At 53.2% G+C, this 24,385-nt stretch overlaps 1 protein-coding gene and 1 long non-coding RNA gene across 2 annotated transcripts in view; one reads left to right on the top strand and one right to left on the bottom strand.

Annotated features, from left to right (window-relative positions):
• Positions 1 to 12,992: 12,992 nt before the first annotated feature.
• Positions 12,993 to 16,728, top strand: LOC150006654 (uncharacterized). The gene is made up of 3 exons (XR_016511762.1): positions 12,993 to 13,072; positions 15,967 to 16,079; positions 16,664 to 16,728. It is a non-coding gene; the product is annotated as an uncharacterized LOC150006654 (long non-coding RNA).
• A 3,221-nt stretch (positions 16,729 to 19,949) lies between these two features.
• The window catches only part of LOC150006655 (tyrosine-protein kinase ABL1-like), a 36,141-nt gene continuing 31,705 nt past the window's right edge, over positions 19,950 to 24,385 (bottom strand). Inside the window, exon 4 of the mRNA XM_090280770.1 lies at positions 19,950 to 22,193. Coding sequence (XP_090136896.1) covers positions 20,562 to 22,193 — 1,632 coding nt within the window. The 3' untranslated portion in view covers positions 19,950 to 20,561. The remainder of the gene's footprint in view (positions 22,194 to 24,385) is intronic.

Below are 24,385 nucleotides of genomic sequence, written 5' to 3' on the forward strand. Positions count from 1 at the left end.
TACTTCTTTCCCAAACCAAGGGTCATTTGCTTCTGAGCTCTTGAAATCCTCCCAGCATCTGGGACTGTTGATTTAAAATAAAAACAAAGTGTGTCCTTTTTTACTTTCTTTCTTTTATTCCCATTTATTCTAATGAGTGCTCCTAGAATGAAAATAAGTAGCGAAAACAAAATCAATTCAGCCCAAGGGACTGCGACTTCCTCTTACTTCTCAAAGGATCTGGTCCAGCGCGGTAAATGCAGGTCCGAGAGCACCCACTGCTATCACCGCGGGAATGGTCACGGGAAAGTCAGGGGGCGCGGGTTGGAGATCCACCGGAACGGAGCGGAAGCGGCCAGACCAGCCTGGCGTGAGATCCCGCACCCGGCCAGCGCTCGGCCTCGGAGACTGTCCTGCTTCCGAGGCCAGGCGACGCCCGGTATTGTATGCGATTTGGCTAACGACTAAACGGCGAAAACATAGTTCTGGCCTCAGAAAATGGTCCATGAGCGCGCGTGGCGCGCTAGGCAAGGGTTGCTGGGGCAGCCCCACTAGGTCCTCGGGCTCAGGAAAGGGCCGCGAGGTCTCCGACCCGCGCCCTGGGAGGGACGACAGTGGGAGGGTGCTGCTGACTCGGTCGCCGCCACTCAACAAACCGGAATAAACAACGGTGCGGCGCCCGGGGTCTCCCTGCGCCCCACACCCTGGAGACTGGGCCCTGAGATCCGAGGCTGCACGCGAACCTGGACCGCAGCGCTCTGGCTAGAGAGATCTCAGCTGCGCGCTGCGCAGATCCGACCCTCCTTATTGTAACAAATGTCCCGTTTGCCCAGCGGACTTCATGTTCGCCAAGAATTCATCTGAAATATTGATTTCCTCTCACTTCGCTGGCCCAAATCGATAGCGCTGCGCCCTGGCCCCATAAATCCCTTTCCCCGCGGCCGACCCGGCTCCATTCATCACAGCGGCCGGGCCGCGCCTCTGCCCGCTGTCCACACTTGATGCACACCCATTAGCCTGATCCTAGGGCTCCTTTCCGACGAAGACCCTCACCCTCCACCCCGCCCTGGTCTGGGCAAGGAGATGGAGAGACCAGGTGCCGCGGTCAGGGACTCCGAGCGCCTTTGAAGGCCCTGGGTTAGAGGTTCGGTACCAGGGGCAGCTCAGTCCTTGCAGGCCCGACGCCCCGCGCGCTGCTCCTTGCCTGCCCCGTGCTGGAATAGGAGACGTCCGAACCTCGGAGCTCACTCACGGCCCCGAGGCCGTGGACCACGGGCTCCTTTCCCGCTGGCTTTAGAGGTGCCCCGGGCTCACAGTCCTGCCAGGGGATTTAGGAGCGCTGCGCGCACCGGGACAAGGGCTTAATAGTCGAGGCAAGGGAGCTGGAAGTCCAGCAGCGCGCCGCCCCTCTCACGGGCCATGCCAGCCAGGGTGGGCGTGAGGCATAACTCTCTGACCCCACGGAGAGCTCCTCACCGCTCGGCGTGGTCCACAGGAACCAAGGACTGCAGAGGCAGCTCCGCTGGACCCCGGCAACCTCAGGGCCCGAAAGCGGAGCGGCGGTGGCAGCGGAGAGCCAGGCCCGAGGCGACCCAGCTGCGTCCCCACGCAGAGGGGACCCGCAAGCCCGGCGCGCACGTCCCCAGCCCCGCCGACCTGAGCGCACTGACCGACGCACGGCGACGCGGGGCTCAGGGTCCGGCCACGAGAGTTCTTACCCGGTCTGATGGAGTTGTGAGGCATCTCGGAAGATCGCTCGCGGCCCGCGGCGGGCTCAGGGAGTCCTCACGCAGGTCCCTGCCGCATCCGCTGCACCGCTGCCCTGCAGACCCAGGGGAAGCGGCATGAGAGCATGTTTAATGCCTTAGACCTCCACCCAGGCCCTGTCTCCCTGGCCTTCGTAGCGTGGCTGGATTCGGAGGGTTTAGGCGAAGTGTGAGCAACCTCAGCCTGGCCCAGCACGCACATCTGGATCCGCAGGGCCCGGGGTTGGGGGTCTGCCACGAAAGTCTCAACTCCTGCCCCGGGTGCTCTCTTTCGCTGCTGCCCCAGCCTCATTCAGTTTAACTTGGGAGGGGAAAGGCTTCTTGGGACCCTTCTTCCTTCCCAAATCAACCCTCTCCCCCAGTCAGCTTTCAGCCAGCCCTGCGCAGCATACCTGGCCAGCAGCCTCAGGCCCTCAGTGCCTGGGTCCGCCACGAGGGTGCCCTGGGCCTGCGTCTCTCCTCGGTCCCAAGTTCGTTCCCATCCACCAGGCATAGCCACCGGTTTTATCCCGCCAGAGCCCTGAGACAAGGGTCTGGAGAGGCCCGCTGCTCGTCGATTGGCTGGCTGGGTGCAGGGGGGTGAGGGAAGGGGAGGATTTTGCAAGGGGGACATGGCTGAGTGGACTCAGGAGTTAGAAACATTCTCTGGAGCTTCTGTTTCTATCGGAGAGGAGAGGGAAGCAGCTGAGCCCTAACTCAGTAGACCTGGAAGTATTCAAGGAGTGGGAGATGGCGACCTCAGGGCCTGAAGATGAGGGTCTCTGGGTCCTCCTGGGGTCCCTGACCAGCAGACCTGAGAGGCACAGCTGCTCTACAGCCCCTGTTCTCTTCTTGCTCCTGGTCTGCTCACAGGCAAGCGGCCTATTCTTTCACAGGAGGGAACTATTGTTTTTTCACGCCTGCTTCTTAAAGTAGAGGCTGCTCACCTTCTCGCCACTGGTGTGGACTTCTTCCAGGGCAGAGTCCCAAAGAGCCCCTGAGCCCATTCCCTCCTTTCCACCAGACAGGGTCCACACTCTGGTACTACTAGGTTAAAGACAATGGTCACGTGACCCGTTTCACGGGACCCCCCTCTCTCCCAACACACACAGCGCCAGCCCTCTTTCTTGCTCCTTGAGGATTTTGCACTTGGGAGAAGAGTTCTGAGCACTGGCAGCAAGAGCCTAGATTTCACCTCAAGGTGGAAGGCTGTTACAAAGGGCAGGACAGGGCTGCCCTCAGGTCTTGTCTGCAGAAGTCAGCAGCCTTGAGGAGGTGAGGGCCTGGGTGTAGACAAGAAGGGTCTCTTGTGTGGGACTGAGGAGCCCTTTGTGGCAAAAAGTTGCCTTCCTTCCTCAAGGAGAGAAGTGGGGTACAGGCAACACTGTTGGGGAGGGGGGAGGCAAGGCCTCAATGCTCCCTGAATCTCAGGCCAGGCTCCTGGACTCAGGGTTACAGCTGAGAGGACAGCGTGTCTCTGGTCCTGAGGGGCTCTGTTCCCTGGAGAGGCTGCTCTGGAACAGGGAGACCGGAGGTCCTGGAGTGAGAGGGGAGTGAAGGGGCCCAGGAGAGGGGTTAGTTAGGGTGTGTGTGAATTCAGACAATTTTTCTTAATTAAAAAAAAAAAAAGTTCTATCTTTCAGGCTAATCCACTCCTTCCTCCCACCCAGACTTTCTCATTTCTCAATTTAGCAGAAATTAATCATTTTGTGAAAAGGAAAAGAATACCTATGACCCCAAATGTATCCTCTGCATTTGTGAATGTCTCTAAACAAAACAGTAGGTGCTTTATTGTTTAAAAAAATTCTCTAAAATGGTTATTTACAGTTGCTCTGCAGTTTCCAGATGTGCAGCACTCCACTTCTCTGGTCAGAGTCCAGATGTTGAGATGGAAGTGGACCTAGGCATGGCTCCCACCACTGAGTGGCAACTGGCCCCCTGCTCCATAAGGCAGTATGGATGCTGGAAGCCAGGAAGAGGCTCCCCTCCTGCCCGCCCTCAGCAGGGCTGGGAGGCTGTGCTCCAGGGTGAGCTTGACAAGCCCTCATCCCAAGAGTTCTGCAAACTTCACAGGGGCCACTCACTGAGGAGCTGAGAGGTACCAGCACACTTGAAAGATTTTTAGCAAGACATCTCGAAGGACAAAAAAAAAAAAAAAAAAAGTCATCAAAAACATTCTGTTTCCTGTCCAATGTGTAAGCTCATCTTTAAAAAGTCATTTTAATATGAAAATTTTTGTCAAAGTTCTGATACTGCAGCAGGAGGAACTCAATGAGCCTGTTGCTGCTCCTGCTCCTGTCAACTCCTTGGGGCCAGCCTCCTCTGTAAAATGAGGATATATATATATACCTTTTATCATGATTTTTTTCTCAAATTAAAAAAAAAATCCATGATTCTCTTAGTTAAGAATGAAAATCTCAAGCCTTCCTTTGATGTTACTTAAAATTTCAAAATAAATTTAACATCATGACTAAGAGACTCTCAGGTCAATGGGAAATTTAGACGCACTTTTTAGAACCAACACCTTCTTTAGCCCTTCTCAGATTTGATGCCTGTGAGTCTTTCATGCCGAGATTGTCAACCAGCAACTTGTGGTTTACGTCTAGTTATAATTTTTTTCACCCAGCGTTTTTCCAAGAAAATGTATTTAGTTGTCAATATGAAAATAAATAGAGAAGAGGAAATAACTTTCTTGCCTTTAAAATTTTGACATATCTGGCCACAGATCTGAGTGTTTCTTTGTGGAAATGAATATTCTTTCAAGCTTAACATTCAAAGAGTTTAATATCCATCCCTGCAATGGCCTAGGTCCAGTGAGTAGTCTGTGGTTTTCTAATTTTAGTTTGATCTGCTGCGCCTTCTAAAGATGGCCTTTTTTTTCTGAGGCTCAGTTGAAATCCAGAGAGCTGGTGGTACTGCTTGTCAGGGGGTAGGCGGAGGGCATTTGTTCCCTGGATGTGGGATTTTGGGTGCTGAAACCAACTGTCCCAGGCAAACCAGGATGAGCTGGTCATCTAGCTGATGCAGCAGGGAAGCAGGTGGTTTGGGGTCTTTTCCAAGCAGCTCAACGTTCACACTGACAACTGAGTGGTGTTTAATTGCGCAGCTGGAATCCCACCTCCTGGCTCAGGCTACTTGGCCCCTGGAACTCCAGCGTGGGCCACGGGCCTCTCTCCCTTGCCCCATGTACCCTGGGAGAGGGCAGCCTCGGGGGGAAAGTTTCTGCCCCCAAGAACCCTCCTTGGTTACCTGCCCTGCCACGAGTCATGTGGTGAACACCTCCTGGGACTAAAGTGCACTCTTTGGGAAGGAAACATCCACTCCTGCTTTGAGTTAGGAGGTAAGTGGTTCAGCCCTAGCTCCCTGGGATGGGCCCTTGCCTTGCTCTGAGACTCAGTTTCCTCTTCTTTGGATGTGGGTGCAGGTAGGAAGTGGGGAGGGGAGGCCCTGTTTTAGCTTTGTTGTGAGGTGAATAGAATTATGGATGTAAAAGCCCTTTGAAAGCTGCAGCTCTGCACAAAGTTAATTATTATCATACACTGGTAGGGTAGTACTTCTAAGAGGGCAGAGTTAAAACTGCTCTAAACTTTTGCTGTAGAGGTCGGTTCCTTTAATCCTTTCCGCAAAGCACTGTGAGCCCCAGGTGATGGACAGGTGATTTCCTGTTGGCAGGAAAGGGCCAGTGAGTGAGCTGTAGGTGTTGGGTGGGTGGGTGTGGGGCTGGCTGCATGGGGGTAGGGGTGTCTGTGAGGGGACTTAGAAAGCAGGAGCACAGCCAAAGGGAGGATGGGCCCCCACAGGGGCAGAGACTCCAGCCAGCACGGTTTTGCAGAGGGCAGAAGTGCTCAGGGCAGGCTCTCCCCTCTGGCTTGCCCAGTTGTGCCACAGCCACACAGGATTTCTACCCTGTCCCCACACCTCAGGAAATGGCCACAGCTTGCCCTGAGGCCTCCTGGTGGTGGTGCCAGAGAATCAATCATTAATAATCTCCTGTTCCTCCCCTCCTCCCCCCAGGCTTTCAAAACCCAGAAATAGAAATACATGTCCTGGCAGGTGAAAGGAAAGGGCCACCAGTTGTGGAAGGCACTTTGGAAAAAGCCACTGGTGGCACTTGTCCAGTTGGTTTCGGGTTCGAGAGGTGTCCTGGGCACGTCTCCCTTGAGCTCCTTGCCCACCTGCAGTGCCTTGATGGCTACCACCTGGGCTGCTGGGTTGAGACTGCTGTTTTCAGGCTTGTGTAGGAAGGAGCCTTGTGGGGCAGCCCAGAGGAAGGTGACAAGGAGAGGAAAGGGGCAATGTAGAGAAGGGATAACGCAGGTCCGTAATAGTTTCTTTTTTGTTTTTTAAGTTACAAACAATGAGCTGGGTCCTTTTGCAACCTGTTTTGCAGATGAGAAAACAGAGCCCCAGGAAAATAAGTCCCATGTCCCAGGTTCTTAGCTGGTGGGTAGATGACTCAGAGTCCTAATGGGCACTGGTGACCCAGGCCTTCCCATAAGTGTTAGGCTCTCTGATCTCCCAGCCTAAGTCCTCCCTCCCCAGCACCCATGCCCCTCCCTTCAGGAGGAAGGTTCTGGAACCCGGGGAGTGGCCAGGGATTAGGTCAGATCCTGGTGGCTAGAACACCTCCTGCACCAGGAGAGGGGAGCAGCTCAGAGTGATGGGGGCGGAGAGTGCTTCGCCTCAGCCAGGCCTCTGCCTCCAGCCTGGAGCAGCAGGCTTCAGGGCTTCAGGACTCAGGAGCCCTCCCAGGCCAACGCAGGGCACCTGAGTGGGCTGCCTTCCGGACAGCTGTCCTTGGGGAGGCATCAAGGAAAAATCCCAGGCACAGGGCTCTTCGTCAGACTTGGGGAGGGCTTTGTTCTCCATGCTCTTGGAATGTCAGAGGTTCCTGCTCTTGGCACAAACCCCAGAATAGAGCCTGCCCTCCCCTGACCCTCAGCAGCCCCCAGGGGCCTGAGGAAGGGATCAGGACCCTGGTGGCTGGGAAGTGGGGCTGGCTGGCTTCCCCAGAACGAAGGCTCCACATCTGAGCCCAGCAATTCTGGGCCCAGGCTCTCCTTCCAGTCAGGCATCTTGCATTATGCTGCAGGCAAACAGCCCTACCTCCCCTGCACCTGCAGGAGCCGTCCTGAGTACGTGGGATGTAGCACCCATGTTTTGTCTCTGGGCCCCAGTGCCCAGTGAGGTGGCCATCCTTGGTGTTATACACCTGCATCTGAGGATGGACACGCCCTCACCTTGACGGAACTCTGGGCACAACGCTCACTTCCTTCTAATAACAGCAGCTACCTCCACTAGTATTTAGGAAGTATGGCTAAGTGCCAGGCAGGGACTGTCGAGTGCCTATGTGTAATCCCAGTTATTTTCCATGACACCCAGAGAAGCTGAGTTTTGAGGCCACCAGCACATAGAGTTGCTCCGGGTCACTCCGTTGCCTGCAGAGCCAGGATCTGACCTCGGCTCATCCGAATCCGAATCCTGAGCCAGCATTCTCTCTACACCCCACAGGTATTCCAGGGCCTAGACTAGTAATAGCTTCAAGAAAGCTTTGGAACAAAGTAGAAATCAAACTGGAAAAATGGTCTCCTTTGTTAGTTTCAGAGGGCACCAGTGGCCTGTTGTTGGAGGAGACATAGGTTTCCTAGGCGGTCAGACAAGACAGGAGTGAAAAGAGGAAAGAAACCAAAGCTACTGCCCCAGCTGAATTCTCATGCACTTGGCAAAGCTTAGACACTAGACACATTGGTGGCAAGAGTGAGTGAATTAGACACCCATACATTTTTCTTTTCTTTTTTGCTCTTCAGCTTTATTGAGGTAAATGGACAAAATTGTAAGATATTTGAAGTGTACAACATGGTGACTTGATATATATACACACCGTGAAAGAACTCCCATCTAGTTCACTGACATCTCCATCACCTCACATATTTATCATTTTTTGAATGGTGACAACATTTACGTTTTAATTTCCTAGCAAATTTTAGTATATAATAGTGTCATTAGTGGTGGGCACCATGTTTTACAACAGCTCCTCAGACCTTACACCTCTGCAGACGTTTTCCTAAGCTTTACTTCAGAGCCCTTCATTTTTAGATGTGTCGTCTCTGTGTAGCAGCATTTCCTCTTTCTGTCCCAAACTCCTCTCCGTGAGCCTCATGCAGTGTGCGGTGCCCCGACAGCTTCCGTGTGCTTCATCCACACTTCCTGTCGCTTTGCAGACTTGGATCCCATCTGCTCTGTGACTTCTGCTTCCAAGCAGAATCACGTCCCTCAGGCTCACTGTGGTGGAGAGGGCCCAGGGTCCAGGAGAAGGACCTTTTCCCACTTGAATCTTGGTGCCTCTGTCCTTCCATAATGCAGAGACAGTGTAGGAGTCACAACTGGTAGCTGACTATTGGTTAAGGAGCTGGGAATCTGGCACCAGAGCTGGAACCCTGGCACAGTCCTGTCCTGCTGTGTGACCTTTTTCATGGCCTGCCTTCTCTGAGCTGAACAGTGAGACCAGTAACGGCACTTGCATTGCCCTGGATGACTGAGCAGACAAAGTGCGTGGAGCACATGGGTGCTCAGTAAATGCTGGTGACTGAAGGTAAGACTAGCCCCGATAAAGGGGACAGAATGCTGCTCATAGGCCTATGGATGGTGTCACTGTCACCATACTCAGGACACCAGGAGACAGGGACAGATTCTGAAAATGGCGATGGGGCGAGGAGAGGGAAGAGGAGGAGAACTGAACTTGCAGGTCCTCGCACACCCAGACAGAGCACAGGGTCTCAGGCCTGGGAGCTGCATCCTCACTCCCTCCCCAGCTCTGGCTGTGCACTCACCCCGCTATCCTCTGAGTGCCCACGACAGCACGTGTGGGCCAGAACCTGCCCTCGGTCTGGAGACCTCTCCTCCTGGAGAGTGTTCCTGTGGCTCCAGAGGGTGGGATCAGAATATGACATCCTTCCTAGGAGGGTGGGGTGGGCTCAGCTCCCCGGTGGGTGATGTCTGACCTCACTGCCACTTTCTGATTCATTGAGACGCCAGAGTCTTCTCCAGTTTTCTTTCTGTTTTTGTTTATTAATTTTTAGCTTACGCACATAATATGTCATAAATAATTCACACAGTGTTGATAAATGTCTCCTTCTTCAGCCCTTAGCCTGAGGTAAGCCTCTTATGATTTGATATTTGTCCTTGCAGCCCTTTCCTATTCATATCTCACGTCTGTTCCCCTGGAAGAGAGGACTTTGTTGCAGGGCGTGCGTGGGGCGCACACAGGAGCATGCTGCACATAAGGCTTGCTCTGCGTGCTGCTTTTACTCCCTTGGCAAAGTCTTGAACAGCTTTCCATGTCAGGACATATATCTACCTTGTTCTTCTCAACTTCTCCATCAGAGTTCAAAATGTGGATGTAATATGTTCTAGTATCTGTCCCCCTTCCATGGATATTGATCTCTCATTTTTTCTTATAAAAACTGTTCTGCAATGAACTCTTTGTGCACACATGTGATTACTTTCCTGGAGAAGCTGGAAACGAGAAATGGAATTGTGGGAGCACAGGGTGGTCACCTTTAAAATAGAACAAATGGGCTTCCCACAAGCCTAGTCTGCCTGCTCTTTTCGTTGCTCTTCAATATACCTTTGAATGTTGAAGGTAGGCAGGTTGGGCAGGTAAGAATAGGGATCTGGCGAGGTTCCCCAATCCTTCAGGCAGTGCCTATGGTGCACAGAAGCTCAGGCAGGCATCCTGATGGGGGAATGACCTTCCCCCTGAGATCACCCTTGACTGCCCAGAGGGAACCAAGGGATAGAGAGTGTGACCTCAGCCCTCGATCACCCAATGCCACCTTCACAGGTCAACTAGGGTAGCAGTTCAGCATTATAATCTTTCCGTTAAGATTCAAGAGAGAGCTGGACCCCATGCTTGCAACTCAGTCTCTCTATTCCAGAACCTGAGAAGCTGTGAACTCCAAGTCAGAGACCTGGGTTTGTGACACAGCTCTGCCCTGAGACCTTGTGTGTGACCTTGGGAAAGTCACTCACCCACTCTGATCCTCAGGTTCCTCAGTTTTAAAAACGTCATAATTATTCACATCCTATCAGCAGGGTGGTGTGAAAGTGATTTGTAAACTGTTAAGAAACTGAGAAATGTGAGGAATGATGAATTTGAAGCAATTATGACCGAATATATGCCAGGGTCTCCTCACCAGGACCTAGGAACACAGTGGTGACCAAAACAGGAGTCATATCATCATGAAATAGACAAGTACTTGCAGGGGTGTGCGCGACATGCTGTGATGGGGTTGAAGTGGCCAGCAGGAGGTATGTCCCTTGGACTCACAGAGCAGAGCCACTCACAGTCGTGGCTGCTCAGATGGGACCTCAAAGTGGAGAGCAGAAGGAAGAGATGGAACCAACCAGGCAAATAGAGGGGATGGGAAGAAGTGAAGATAGAATATTCTAGTATGGGGGAAAAGAAGACCACATGTGAAGATCCAGCAACCAGGGGGCACCAAGCACATGTAGGGAACTGAATCCATGGTAGTACAATTACAGGGTGTGTGGGAGTGTATGTGTGTGCACAGGTATGGTGGGGGTGGGGAGATGGGACTAGGGAAGTGTGCAGGGTTAGATCCCAAGTGTTCTAACAGGCAAGTTAAGGAATTTGGGCTTTATCCTAAAGAGCAAAGTAGACTGTGTAAAAGGATTTTATGAGGGAGGGGAAGGAACAGCCAAACTTGTGTTACAGCAAGTTTTCCTGGCTACAGTGTGGAGAACGGGTTGCAGCTGGGAGGCTGTGTTCCCATCACTCCCCGAGGGCTGACGGGAGCATTGGGGGTGGGAGAAGCAGTGATGTCCATGGGTGGTGGGGAGGTTGTCAGAGTCAGCTATGGACTTCCAGTGTCCTCCTGGGTCTGGTATTGAAAGGATGCAACACTGTGAAGACCAGATCCAGTTTAAGCACTGGCCCCATCCTGTCTTCCTGTGTCCTCTGAGGGCTCAGAGCTTGGGCTCCCAAAGTGATGGCCACAGCAGGCAGGACTGACTTTTCTCAAATTGCCCAGGAGAAGCTTCTGTGTGATTGCCATTGGACCTGGCAAAAGAGGGGGGAGGTGCTTGTCCAGGACCGAGACTGAACAGACGGCTGACAGGACGGGGAGGAGGTTGGGCCTAAACTTGCCCAGGGTTTGGATTTAAAATCCCACCCCAGTCTAAACATTGATAGCAGCCCTGAGGCTGAGCATCAGAGAAAAGCTGACCAGGAGGAAGGGGAGTAGGAAGTTACAGAAGACGCATCTGCCTCTGCAGAGGACAGTTAAAAGTCTTGGCTGAGAGTCAGCAGGGTAGGCTCCCATGCTCAGGAGGTCACTCTGCTAACCTGGGCCTTGGTGTTCCCGTCTCTATAAAGGTGGACTGTGTGGAAGGTGGACAGTGTCCTGGCTCTCAAGTCACGGTGCAGAAGAGTAGTTCCCAGAGCTGTGCCCTGAGCAAAAAGCATCATCACCACACCTATGTTTTCTCATTTTCCAAAGTGCTAAAGGACAGCTTCCTTCTTAATCTCCTCGGGTTGGCTCCTGTGAACCCCTGGGTGTGAAAGCACTTTGAAACCCCATAGGCGGAAACAATACTGTAGACTGATACACTTCTTCATAGTGAATGAATGCTATCATAGCCATGATCTCATTTAATGCACTTGTCAGAGCATGTGCGTATTCCCACGTACTGCTATTGTGTCTTCCGTATAATAATGTATAATACTGCATATAATACAATGCATCATTGTATATATGAGGGCAGACATAAAATTCTCATATATTCTAATCCACATTCAGGCTCCCTGGAGCATTCAGGGAGCACAACAGGTTCTTATACTGCCTCCCAAGTTCTGCTCCATTGCGCACACCACCCACTTCCCTGGACTTCTCCTCTCTTCTCCCCTCTTTAGTCTGCTCCGGCCACAATGGCCTCTGCCATCTTCACGTCCACCACTCTGGACCTTCATGCTGCTGCTCCTTCCCCGTTAGCTTGGTGCTTGCTCCTCACCTCCAAGTGCTGATTCAACTCACCTTTTCAGTGAACCTCCAGTCCCACTGTTGCAGCCCTCTCCCCTGCCACTCAGCTCATTTCTCTCTACCACCTGACATGTTATATATGTCACTTACTTGTTTATCCCCTGTCCTACCCCCAGGCAGGTAAAAGGGTCACTTCTGTGTCTTCTGTGCCTAGGCAGAGCCTGGTACACCAGAGGTGCTTAGTAAACCCTTGTGCTGGTGTGGCTGATGTCCGATGAAAAGAATGTGAGCGGCAGGGACAACTTGATGACCTCACTGTGATGGCGTGCATCCAGGCCCTGGGCACACAGCAGTTGACTAGACAAACACCGGGCCATAGTCTCAGCTATGCACACCCCTCATTGTTTTTTGGCAGCTGGTGGTTGAAGCAGAAACTCAGTAGCCTTAACATTTACCCTAGGATGGTGTCTGCCTGTCTCTTCTTTGTTCTGGACAGCTGAGGAGCCTCTGGTAGGATCAGGGTGGGAGGCAGGTGCAGATCCTGACCAGGGTCAGGAAGAGGTGTAGAGGGAGTGGCTCCCCAGATCCTGGGGCAGTGGGAGACAGCCAGACCATCCTTCTCCTCTTTGGCACTCAGACTTGCTATGGAAGTCTCCAGAACTCTGGACAAAGATCACAGCACCTGCTGCCTGGGGGACATGTGACCATTTGAGCACTGCTGAGTTGCAACAAGACACACAATGAGGTCATTGTGCTAAACATGCAGGTTCCCCTGCCAGGCCACGCCCCATTCCATCACTGCCAGACCTTTTTGGAACCTGATTTGTAGGGACCCCAATCTGGGGATGGAGTTGTCCAGTGGCCCTGGGGGAGGAGGGCCTGCTCTGAGACCCAGGGAGAAGTAGATGGGAGAAGGAGGCAATGACCCCTTTTTGGCTTCAGGCCCCATGAAGAGTGGCAGGCTCAGGTAAGACCACTCTTTGACTCTTGGTGACACTTGGGCATTAAGCCTTGTCCTCTAAGATTTGCTTTGGGTGGTGAAGACTGGGTCACAGGACTGTGGGCAGGGGTCAGAGCAAGGTGTCAGGGAGAATGTCCAGCTTTGTCGCCTTAAGATGAGTGGCCCTGGGCCACCTTACCTCTCTGAGCCTTCATGGCCTCATCTATAAAATAGGGATGACGATGTCTGTCATACTGGACGGTAAGTGATCTTACATGAAATAAGGTCCAGTACAACCTGACTGCTTTTGTCACTGTCCTTTCAGGAGTGAAGAGTCACACAGGGCTTTGCATGCTACAGACCCTCAGGCAAAGCTCACTGGTGGGCTTCACTCCACAGGCCATTTGGTGAGTGTAAAGGACCACCCTGCTTGGGTTGCTTATGTCGTCATAGGTGACTAATGGAGATGGCACAGTGAAGTGGCATTCAGCTTGCTGGCCACAGCAATCTTGATTTCAACAGGCAGGCGAGTAAGGAATGTTCCTTTGCTTGGCACACTGCAAGGTTCTTGAGTGTCTGGTGTGTAGTTGAATGCAGAAAGGAGGAGCATCTGAATCAAGGAGCTTAAGGTAAAGCAGGACCACCTGGGCCCTGGGGACCCATTACAGGTTCAGAGACCCTGCTTCTGCTTTGCCACCACTTTTAGTTCACCTTTCCATCAAGAGATAGGGAGGCAGTAAACAGCACTCACCTTTCTCCACCTCCTCTGCGGGAAGGAGGCTGGTCCAGAAGCCAGGACCCAGACACCTAGATGTTCTTGCCTATAAGCCTGGCCCTTGGGGCCCAACAGGTGACTTCTGTGCCCCATGTTCTGTCTTTGCAGAGTCCCCCTCCAGGGGAACCAGCCCCCAGCACCAGCACCACTACCACGTGAAGGACATCTGGGCGGGGGAGGGACATTACAATTACTGAGCACCAGTTACATGTGCTGTCCCAGGGCTGTGTGTGCACCATTCTCACCACGCACCATCCTAGGTGCCCTTTCCCTGAAGAAAAGGCCCTGAGATCTTGAACCGCAGAGTTGGATCCTCTTGGAGGCTCTGCTCTGCACTTAGATTTAGCCTTGCAGCCTCAGTTGCCTCACCTGTGAGAGGGCTGTGTGAGGATTAAATGAGATGAGGTCATTAAAGCACAGGGCACACAGCTTGTTAAGGGCTCTGCAAATTTCAGGGATGATGATGATAAGATGTAGGAGGAGTCTGCTCTAAAAGCCTCTCTAAGATACTACCCTGGTCCTCATTGCTGTTTGGGATGCAGAGCCTGACTCCATTCCTCACGTTCCCCATCCCTTGGAGCCAATCGCTTCCACCAGACTATTCCGAATCCAGGATCTGAGACCTGGGTCCCCCGGGCGCTGGGCCTATCTGCTGTGTCAGAGCTATTCCAAAGCACAGAAGGGCCCTCCTTTCTCCGGGCGCTGGGCTTTGCCTCTCCCCCAACGCGGCGGGTGAGCTGCCCCCTCTTCTGCCGGCAGGTGGGCAGGAAGAGCGGTGCGAATCAGGGTCATGACGAAAGGGTGAACCCTGCGGCCCAGCCGGCTTCCTCCCTCCTAGCAGCGCAGAGTGACCCGCTCCAGTTCCCTCCTCGCACCGGCTGGTCTCCAGGCTCCTTCCTTTAATTAAAAGCGTTTAGTCTTCATTTGCATAAGATCCTTCTCTTTATGCAGCCTCAGTTCAGAACGAGCCGGGAGGTTCACCAAGCGAGGCCGCGCGCCGCGTCCCAGAGCAGCACTGAAGAGCCAGCGCTGCCGTCCAGCGCGGCCCAGTCCCTGCACTGCGGGCGGGCTGCCCCATCTCTAGCCCCTCTACCTCTCGCCGCCCCACCTTCAGGCCCCAGACCCCGTCTACGAAGCGCGTTATAGACACATACATCTCTGTCGATTCTGCAAAGCCAGTGAAGGTCCTCCGTGCGTCTAAATCCATGAGGAAGGAAGGTGCTTTCCAATGACCTGTTTGCCGAGCACTGGGATGAGTTCCTGCGGTATTTCAGGACGACTCACCAGTCCTGCCTAGAAGGAACTAAGGCCTGACAGGTGAAACTGTATTGGCAATAACACAAAGAACTGTGGTGTCTGTGAGAATCCACCTGAAAGAGCTCTGAGGTTCATAGAAGGCAGGATGGGAACTGCCAATCAAGCATACCAGACCCTGCCTTGTTAGTGTTAAAAAGAAGATTCTGATGCTTCGAAAAGTCAGGCAGATTCACAAAGGTCATATGGATGATGATCTAAACGCAGGCCGGCTAGTCCCCGGGGCCCACCTGGTCCCACCCAGGAGGAGAGGAAGGGTGCGCCTTAGCGAGACCAGACTCCCTCCCTTCCAGGAGCTCGTGCTCTAGCTAGAGGACACGACACAGGCCTGGAGACTCTAGATCAGGGCCTTTGCTTCTGACCCCACAGTCACCTCAGTCTTGTGGGTCTGGCTTCCTCAGCAGACTTGGAGTTTTCTCCAGGACTCCCCCCAGCCTGCTCAGTGCCCCACCCACCTATCACCAAGCCAGTATCCACCCCTCCAACTGCCCCAGTGTCTCAACACCAGGGAGACAAGAGCAGAATCAACAGCCTAGCTTATAGATGAGGAGGAAGAGGCGCAGAAAGAGCTTCTTTATTTCTGTTTATGTTATTGTCCCTTTTCCCAGATTGATTCTGAAGACCCACCTCCTGACCTCTGTGAACCCGTTTAACTCTTCCTTTCTGTAAATCCCTTTTCATTTCCTTAGACTGGGAGATGGGCACCACTGTGGGGAGGGATACTAGGATTACTGTGATTTTATCCATGCAGTGTCTGGTGCAGAGTGGACAACCAATAGGAAAGAAAGAATGAATATATGAATGGGCCCAGAGCTAGAGAACTAGACTCACCCTTCCATGTTAAAGACAGAGGAGGAAAGAGATATGGACCCAATATGGAAGGGATTCAGACCTCTTATTCACTGCTGTATTCTGCCCAAGTGTCGACACCAGGGTTATTTGATGTCAGCCCCTCCTGCAAAACTCCAGAGGAAAGCAGGCAACATGTCCTCTCACTTGATTATATCAAGGTCTGAAACAGACCCCTTGGGGCCCAGACAGTCAGTTAACACTGTTGTAGGCCCAAGAGAGGATGATGGTCTCAGGCTTGCATTGAGGTGTGTTTTCAGTAGCTCATGCCCAAATGGAAGACAAAAGCCTTTCGTTAGCATTTTCTCAGCCACAAACCCCAGAGTGGAGTGAGCCCTCCCTTCTCCATCTTCCTTTCTATAGGTGCTCTGCAGAATTGGCGGAGGTCGGGAGAGAGCCATGGACAACGAACAGCACTACCACAGCAGAACACTTCAATAGCATTACCTCTATCATCCTCATGAGCAATTGATGAGGTTAGTGCTGAATTTGCTTCATAGATGAGCAAAGCAAGGTTCTGATGGGCTAAATAACATACCCAAGGTCACCTAACTACTGAGTGCTTGGGTCAGGATTTGGACCCAGACCTTCTAATTCCAGAGACTAGGGGGGTTGGGGAAGGCCATCTGAAAGGTAAGTGGAGCCTGGACAAGACCCCTGAATCTCCAGGCTTCGCTCTCCTGGAGACTGCCCTCCATCAGATTGCCCAGCTTTGCAATTAAGTGATGGGTCTTTGAATGGATATCATACCCTTCCCAAGAGAAATATTTGTTTTAAAATCAGTCTCAGAGTCACAGTGCCTTAATTAGAGGAGAACCTTGATGAACCACTGATCAACAGCATTCATTAGTAATTCTAGTTTTAGTTCTAGTCCATATAGTAGAGCGACAAGTTCCCTTCAGTTCACCACCTAAAATGTAGTTAGCCTCAAAAATGGTCTCCAAATAACCCCTGCTTCCTGACATTCGTGCCCTTGTGTCATCGCCTCCCGCAGTGTATCAGGTTTGATGTATATGACCACTGGAGTACGGCAGAAGTGATATGTCACTTTCCTGGCTAGGTTATAAGACAAGGCTTCTGTTCTGCTGCCTCTTGGGTTACTTGTCTTGGGATAAGCCAGATGCCATGTCTTGAGGACACTCAAGTATCCCCACGGAGAAGTCCACATGACAAAGACCTGAGGCCTCCAGTCAACAAATGTGTGAGGGAGACATTTTGGGTGTGGATTGTCCAGCCTCAGTCAAGCCTTCAGATGAGCACAGGCCTGGCTGACAGTGTGCCTGAAACCTCACGAGAAACCCTGATCCAGAACCACCAGTGACTGGGTCAGATGTCACATGCCTGTTGTTCTAAGTGCTAAGTTTGTGGTAATTTGTCCCATGGTAATAGATAGCTGGTATTAGAGTCAGTCTCCTATCTGCTCTAAGAAATTCTGCTCTTGGTCATTAAAGTGTTTTGTCTGCAGACTGCTCAAAGAAGGTTTTCCTCACTAGAGCAGAAAGTAGAATTTCTTCTTCTTTCTTTTTTATCCTAAACTGACTTCTTCAAGCTTGAAGCCTGCCTCTAACACTGACACCAAGGCTTGGTGAGTGCACACCAATTCATTCTTGGCATTTTAGATGTGACTGTGATCCATTCTTAGAGGGGATCCTCCCAGCAGCTGGTCTGGGGACGACAGGGATGTCCTTTGGAGTCCAGCCAATGCTCTATTCTGCTTTCGCTGACATTTTGGCTGAGACAAGGGGTCATCCTGGGGGAGAGGTCACAGGGAGAGAAAAGCCAGGAAGAATGGCAGTGGGGGTGGGCAGCAATAGGTGAGGTTTGTGAGACTCGCCTCTCAAAGTCAAAGAAAAAGGGAGTCCCTGCATTTCATATCTGTCTGCGTGTAGGGGGGCAGCCCTTCCTCTCAGTGTCTTTGAAGAAGTAGAGACCTGAACTAGTACTGGTCAAGTTTCACAAGTTTTGCTTGTTACTTTTTCCCTAGTTACTGTACTTTTCACAGGAAAAGGAGCTAGGGGCGAGGGGAGGTGGGGAGCACAGAGTGGGGTATGGGGAGGGGAAAGGGCAGCAAACATCCCAGGTCCCTGAGGACTAAGACAAAGAAAAAACAACAATCTGAAAAGCTGGTTTGGGCCTGTGAAGGAGGTATGGGCACTTGCCCTGGAATCCCCAGTGTCCCTGGGTTCTTTCCATTGGCAGGACTCTGCCTGTAATTCAGGTGGGTGCCACCAGGGGGAGAAGTGTCTGCCTCGCACTGCTGACATGATTTCTGGTGGGTGTGGGTAACTAAGATAGGATCCCACCCTCATGCTTACACTGTTCCTAAACACACACACACACACACAAATCACAAAATACTAATTACTGAGAAAGGACTCCTCCACTAGCCAGAGCTGTAAATTTATGGGAGTTGCTCATCCCTCATTTCTCTGCAGACCTCTGTTGCCTCATCTTTACAGTGAAAAGGTCAAGAAAGTGACTTCCAGTATCCGTCTCTGAAATTATTACACTAAAGTCCCATCCTAACTGACTACAATTGTAAATACTCTTTCCAAATAAGGTCACATTCACAGGTAGCAGGGATTAGGACTTCAACATACCTTTTTGGGAACACAATTTAGCTCACAATGCTGTATAAATGTTCTTACTGCCAGCTCATTCCCTGGCTCCTTGTACTCAGGTTTCTGTCCACACCTTGCTGACAAATTCAATAGCTTTTCCCAGTCTTCTCTGTAGCATTTGTCATGTCTCCTTTTCCCTCCTTCCATCTGCTAACCTGACATCCAGGTCATTGTGCACAACTGCGATTCTTCCCTCTTCCACATTGTTCCAGGTGTGCCTTCTGCTCTGATTTTCCTTCTCTCCTCATCTCCAATTTAAGGTGTGTTTGGATGCTGAGGACTTGTTCATGTTCTCTCCTTTCAATACCCTTTACCCTGGTCAACTCCCAACCTCCATACTTCAGTGCTCTCTTCCAAGTAGATAACAAATATCTCTTTCTGGCTTGACTGTCTCCCAAGCTCAAGGCAAGCATTGCCACTTGGAAATCATTGAAGACCCTGGAAGGTAACATATTCCAAGTGTAACATATCCTCTTTAAACACACACACACACACACACACACACACACACACAACTCCCAAGATGTCCAGAAATACTGTGACACTTTGAACATGGACAGGTGTTGCGGAGCAAGTGCGAGAACCAAACGGTCGGAGACAATCAAATTAGAATTTAAAGAGCCATTATTAGCTGGCCAGCGGCTGCCCACCTGTCCACAAGTCGGACTTAGGTAGACAGCCCCAACCTTAGGGATTGGGGGGTTTATAAAGCATTTCAGGTGCATTCTTGTTCCTGCAGGTGTAGAAACTTGGACAGAAATACAGCTTGTATAGACAAAAATTTCCCACTATTCCCAGGTCATTGCTCAAAGGAAAGGGTCACTGCTATTCCTCAAGTCATTGCTCAAAGGAATAGGTCACTGTTCAAAGGAATAACAGTTAGGTCAAGTTCCTTGTTCTGCTTGGTTTAAGCATACAACCATGAGGGTCTGGTTCCCGGGACCCACGTTCAGCTGATTACCCTACTGACTGGACATCTAAGAAATACCCTTTAACATTCCCTACTAAGAAATACCCTTTAAGATTCCCCACTAGTTGTAATGGACAGTTCAAACCTTTGAATCCTGAGCTTCGAGGGGGACATAATGACTTCTAAAAACTAATAGCTTGACAGCTTGGATACATCGCCTAATATAATTAGCGAGGCAGTTAATTATACAGGGACTAATAGCTAGGGCTTGACGTTTGTCCACAGGGGTGCATCCAGCACCGGTTGGGGCTTCGGGGCCCGGTCCCCTCCCTCCTGTTTGCGTGTTGGTGCCGGTGTCCGTACTGGAGGCGGCTGTGTAGAGGGCAGAGCTTTGAAATGCTTCAAGAGCCCCAGAAAACGGAAGACCGGCTTGTCACAAAAGCAGCAGCCCCGCAAGGGTCTACTTTATCTTACGGGGTGCAAGGCTGGGAAGGGGATTGGTCAGAAATTAAGATCAAGTGCCTTTTGCAGGGCACCTGGAAACTCAAACGCAGGGCGACTCTGGGCCCCCCCTGGGCCATCTCGGCACCAGCTGTTCCCACAACGAGTGCCCCCACCCCCTGCCTCCCCGCCCCTGTATGCTGGACAGCGGCCGCTGCCCTTCCCCCCCAGGCCTCCTCCTCAGGACCAGCCGTGCATGTCACCGGAGCACGAGGGCTCTGAGGACCTGCTGCGAAGGCAGATGGGACCTTCTCAGGCACCACGGGCCTCTTCCTGGGACCCGGAGCCTAGCACCCTGTTTCACCCGCCCCCCCACCCCCCGCCACCCAAACAAGAGCCGTCCTTCCCGTGAGGAAACAGCGAGGGCACCAGACCGGCGCCCGCGGAGGGCAGTGACCGGCTGGCCGAGCTCCCCAGGACGCGGGGCCGTATGCGCATCGTAAGCACAGGAGGCACAGGGGGATGCGGGCACAGCCTCCCTCACCGGGGGAGCGGCGGTCACGGTTCCCAAGGCCTGGCGACACGCGTCTGTTCAGGGCCTTTGTTCTTGGGGAAAATGGAGGAGCAGGCACAGCCAGAGGCGGTGCTCCAGGAAGGACAACGGAGAGGCGCGCGTCACCTCCCAGCCGGCCTGGGGAGCCCCACCTTGAAGGGCCCTCCCCCCATCGCCCGGGGAAGGGACTGGCGGGCGGGTGCAGCCCACTGTGTGGCCCTCCACACGCAGCGCTGAGGACAGAGGGCCCCGCGAGTGGGCTGAGAAGGAGGGGCGCACCGGAGGAGCATGGGTCGTGGGGCTGTGATCCACGGGGGCCCTTGGCTCTAGGCCTAGGTCCCCACTCACTGGTCCTGTGTCAGCCACCATCGCGGGCACAGGGGACCCCTCCTGCACGGCAGGCGGCTCCGGCTGGCCTGACACCTGGCTTCTGCTACCTCTGTACGATGTCACTGATCTCTTTCACGGAATTGAGGAGTTTGCTAAAGTCCTGCGTGGCCGCCGGGCCACTCCCCGCTGTCGCCGGGCAGATCTGAAGCTCCCGCAGGTTATTCTCCAGCTTGTTGATGGCCTCGCGGAAGGCGAATTTGTTCCTCATCTGCTGGATGGAGTCCACGTAGTTCACGCAAAATGTGTAGAGGTTTTTGCCGGCTTCTAGCACAGCGCTGTGGCTGGCCATCTGCTCGGAGTTCTTGGAGATGGCCAGGCACAGGGCTTCGGTGCTGTCCAGAACCACACCCTTGGTGATGGTGCCACTGGCGATGCGCTCGGGAGGTTGGCGGGTTTTCCGAAGGGACACGCGGGTCGATATGAGAGGGATGAAGGCAGTGGAGGATGGCTGGTCCCCGGCCAGGACGGAGGATGCTGATGGCAGAGTGGAGGGAGTGGGGGCTGGGTTGGCTGGGGACCCCGCTGGCTTGGTGGAGGACTGAGGCTTTGGTAAGGACGGGAGCACGGGCTTCTTGATGCCCTCTCCCAGCTGGCCGGGTTTGGTGGCGTCACTGTTCACAGCATCCATGACCACAGCCGTGGGTTTTGCTTTCCCACTGGCGCCTGCCTCCCCGGCTGCTTCCTGGCTGGGGCCCTGAGAGGGCTTCCCGGCTTTCCCCACAGAGGCTGGCGGTGGGGGTGGGGGCGCAGGCTTGAGCTTGGACAGCTTCCCCTTGTCTCTCCCTGGGGACTCAGAGGGCGGCTTGTGCCTCCTCACTCTGGATTCCTCGGCAGGGGCCTTGCTGGTCCCTGCAGAAGGGCCTGGCCCTGCTCTGCTGGCGGAGGGTACTGGCTCAGCTGCAGCAGGTGTCCCCAAGGCACTGGGCTTCCCGGCCTCTTCCCTGTGGGGCAGACCAGAGGCTGGAGCCACCGCCTGCCTACGGAGGACTTTTGGCGTCAGACTGGGAGGGCTGGAGCCTGGGCTGGACTCCGCCATGTCTTTGAAGACCTCATCGGCCACTTCCTCCGTCTTTTTCACCAGCCTGGGTGGGGGTGTCACTGTGCCTCTGATCGCCTGGTCAGACCTGTTCTCACTGGCGCGCTTCCGAGGCAGAGCTGGCTTCTCACTTCTGTGCCCTCCAAACGTGGACGAGTCAAACTGCCTTCCCGTGGACTGCAGATCCCGAGGCAGCGTGACCGACCTCCACTCTGTGTCCTTGGCCCCGTGGGGCACACAGGAGGCAGAGCAGGACCGCAGGAAGCGCTTGCTGGAGCTGCTGCCACCCTCCTCTTCGCTGGCTGCCAGTCGGCTGCCAGTCAGCGTGCTGGACTTCTTCCACAGGTGGGGAGACCGGGAGCCTGCGCCCGACTCCCGGAAGGCCCCGTTGGGGACACCAGCTCCACTGCTGGGCTTTGGGGACTTGGCTGGCTCAGCTGTGTCTGAGGGTGTGAGAGCAGGCACCCCGTTGCTGACTTCACGGCCCTCTTCCTCCCCGGCCCCCTTGCGCTCTGGCTGGCCGTCCATCTCCCGGAAGGAGCTGCTGCGTTTGGGAGGCGTTGGGGCCGTTTTCTTCTTCTTCTTGATCAAGGCGCTAAACAGGTTGGTCTTTTTGTCTTTGGGAAGAACCAAACCTGGCTGGTTTGGCTCAGTGGATTGAGCGTCGGCCTGCGAGCTAAGTGTCGCTGGTTCGATCTTCCAGTCAGGGCACATCAGAGAAGGAAAACTCTGACTCCAAAAAACCTCCGCTGCCTTGCGGCATACCTCTTCAGGGGAAAGGCTAAGGGAGTAAACCCCGACAGAAAATCCGGAGCCGGAGTCCCTAAGGCGGTTTGACGTTGTAGTCAACACCGGCAACTCCTGCGGCGCACCTGAAGCCAAGCTGTATTGACTCCGTCTTTCCCTTGGATCCTTCAGCTGCGAAGAGAGGGGGGGTCTGCTGCATGGGCAACAGCAGACCCTCCATATCACCCTGCCCAGGCTCTGTAGCTTCAGCTCCACTGGAGAGGACACTCCAGCGTCATCGCAAGATGTCGATTCAACACGGGAGGAGACAGATACCGTGTCACTCCCGAGTCGGACTGCACAACCATTCTCGGCGGTGCAGATGGACTCTTAAGAAGCTACACCATCGTCTCTCGAGACGGACGGCTGCCGACGAATAGCTAGGGCTAGAAGTAAAAGAAGGAGAGGACCTCTGAGCGCAGTTAGAAGTGTAGTGACCCAAGGGGACATGGAGAAAAACCGTTCATACCAATTTTCTCCTTGTTTTCTGTCTTCCTCCCTATCTTGTAACCGCTTCTGAAGCTGACTAAGACTGTCTCTTATTACTCCGGAATGGTTAGTATAAAAACAACAGGTTTCCCCTAAGGCTAAGCAAAGGCCTCCTTGTTTAAGGAACAATAAATCTAGGCCCCGCCTATTCTGTAGGACTACTTCACCCTGGCTGGTTTGGCTCAGTGGATTGAGCGTTGGCCTGCGAGCTAAGTGTCGCTGGTTCGATCTTCCAGTCAGGGCACATCAGAGAAGGAAAACTCTGACTCCAAAAAACCTCCGCTGCCTTGCGGCATACCTCTTCAGGGGAAAGGCTAAGGGAGTAAACCCCGACAGAAAATCCGGAGCTGGAGTCCCTAAGGCGGTTTGACGTTGTAGTCAACACGGCAACTCCTGCGGCGCACCTGAAGCCAAGCTGTATTGACTCCGTCTTTCCCTTGGATCCTTCAGCTGTGAAGAGGGGGGGGGTCTGCTGCATGGGCAACAGCAGACCCTCCATATCACCCTGCCCAGGCTCTGTAGCTTCAGCTTCACTGGAGAGGACACTCCAGCGTCATCGCAAGATGTCGATTCAACACGGGAGGAGACAGATACCGTGTCACTCCCGAGTCGGACTGCACAGCCATTCTCGGCGGTGCAGATAGACTCTTGGGAAGCTACACCATCGTCTCTCGAGACGGACGGCTGCCGACCGACTTCAGCAAGTGAGCTTAAGGAATCCTCTAGTTTACTTACACTATTTCCTACAGTGGCTAAATCTTGGTCTATTTGGGTGCTAAGGTCTTTGAAGTTTTTATTTCCTGTTATGAGGGCTGATGTTCCTGCGGCAGCTGACCTGGCTATCCCTAAGCCTAGGAGTACTGGGACTAGGACCAGAGCGCGCTTGTACCGACTGAGTCCTTCAAGTCCTAAATGTTTCCTTCCCTGGCTTCCAGAATAGTAATAGACCTGTGGTAAAAGATGTGCTAAAATACACAGTTCAGGGGAGCTAGAGGAGGTCTCAAGCAGGAAGTGAAAGGAAGAAACACACGGCGTTAAAACACTCCAGCAAGCAAACCAGGTGCCTGGGGGAGCAACTAGGACTGCCTCTGTCACGTCGCTAGGGGGCAGTATAGTTCTCTGAGCACAGGAGTCCTGATAAGGGGAAGCGGATAATTTATAGTCTGAGGATAGAAAACAGGCCCCCTGACCTTCAAAAGATCCTAAAGTAAGTCTGGGGGACCGACCCCACGAGCAGTGGCCAGGCTGCTGGCTTAATTGAGGAAGAGTAAGGTTTTTGATGTCTTCCTCTCCTGTCCCTAGACTGCGGTTCACTCCCAACCCGACATAGTAAGGGGGCTCAGGGTTTAAACACAGCCAGCAGTCTCTTGTCATATTAGGGTGGGATTGGTTCAGGAACTGGAAAACAGTGTGTAGTGTTCTGTAAATTTGCTTTTGTCCTCTTTCATTTGACGGGGTAGGAGGGGTCATGGTTTCCTTGGTTGGGGTAGAACCCCCCGCCTTCTCTACCCTCCATCCTAGCATTAGGAATTGGTGGGGGCGTGGGCACTTTCGGC

This window comes from Furipterus horrens, unplaced genomic scaffold, assembly GCF_987537825.1.
Source record: "Furipterus horrens unplaced genomic scaffold, mFurHor1.1.pri manual_scaffold_6, whole genome shotgun sequence".
Lineage (NCBI taxonomy): Eukaryota > Metazoa > Chordata > Mammalia > Chiroptera > Furipteridae > Furipterus > Furipterus horrens.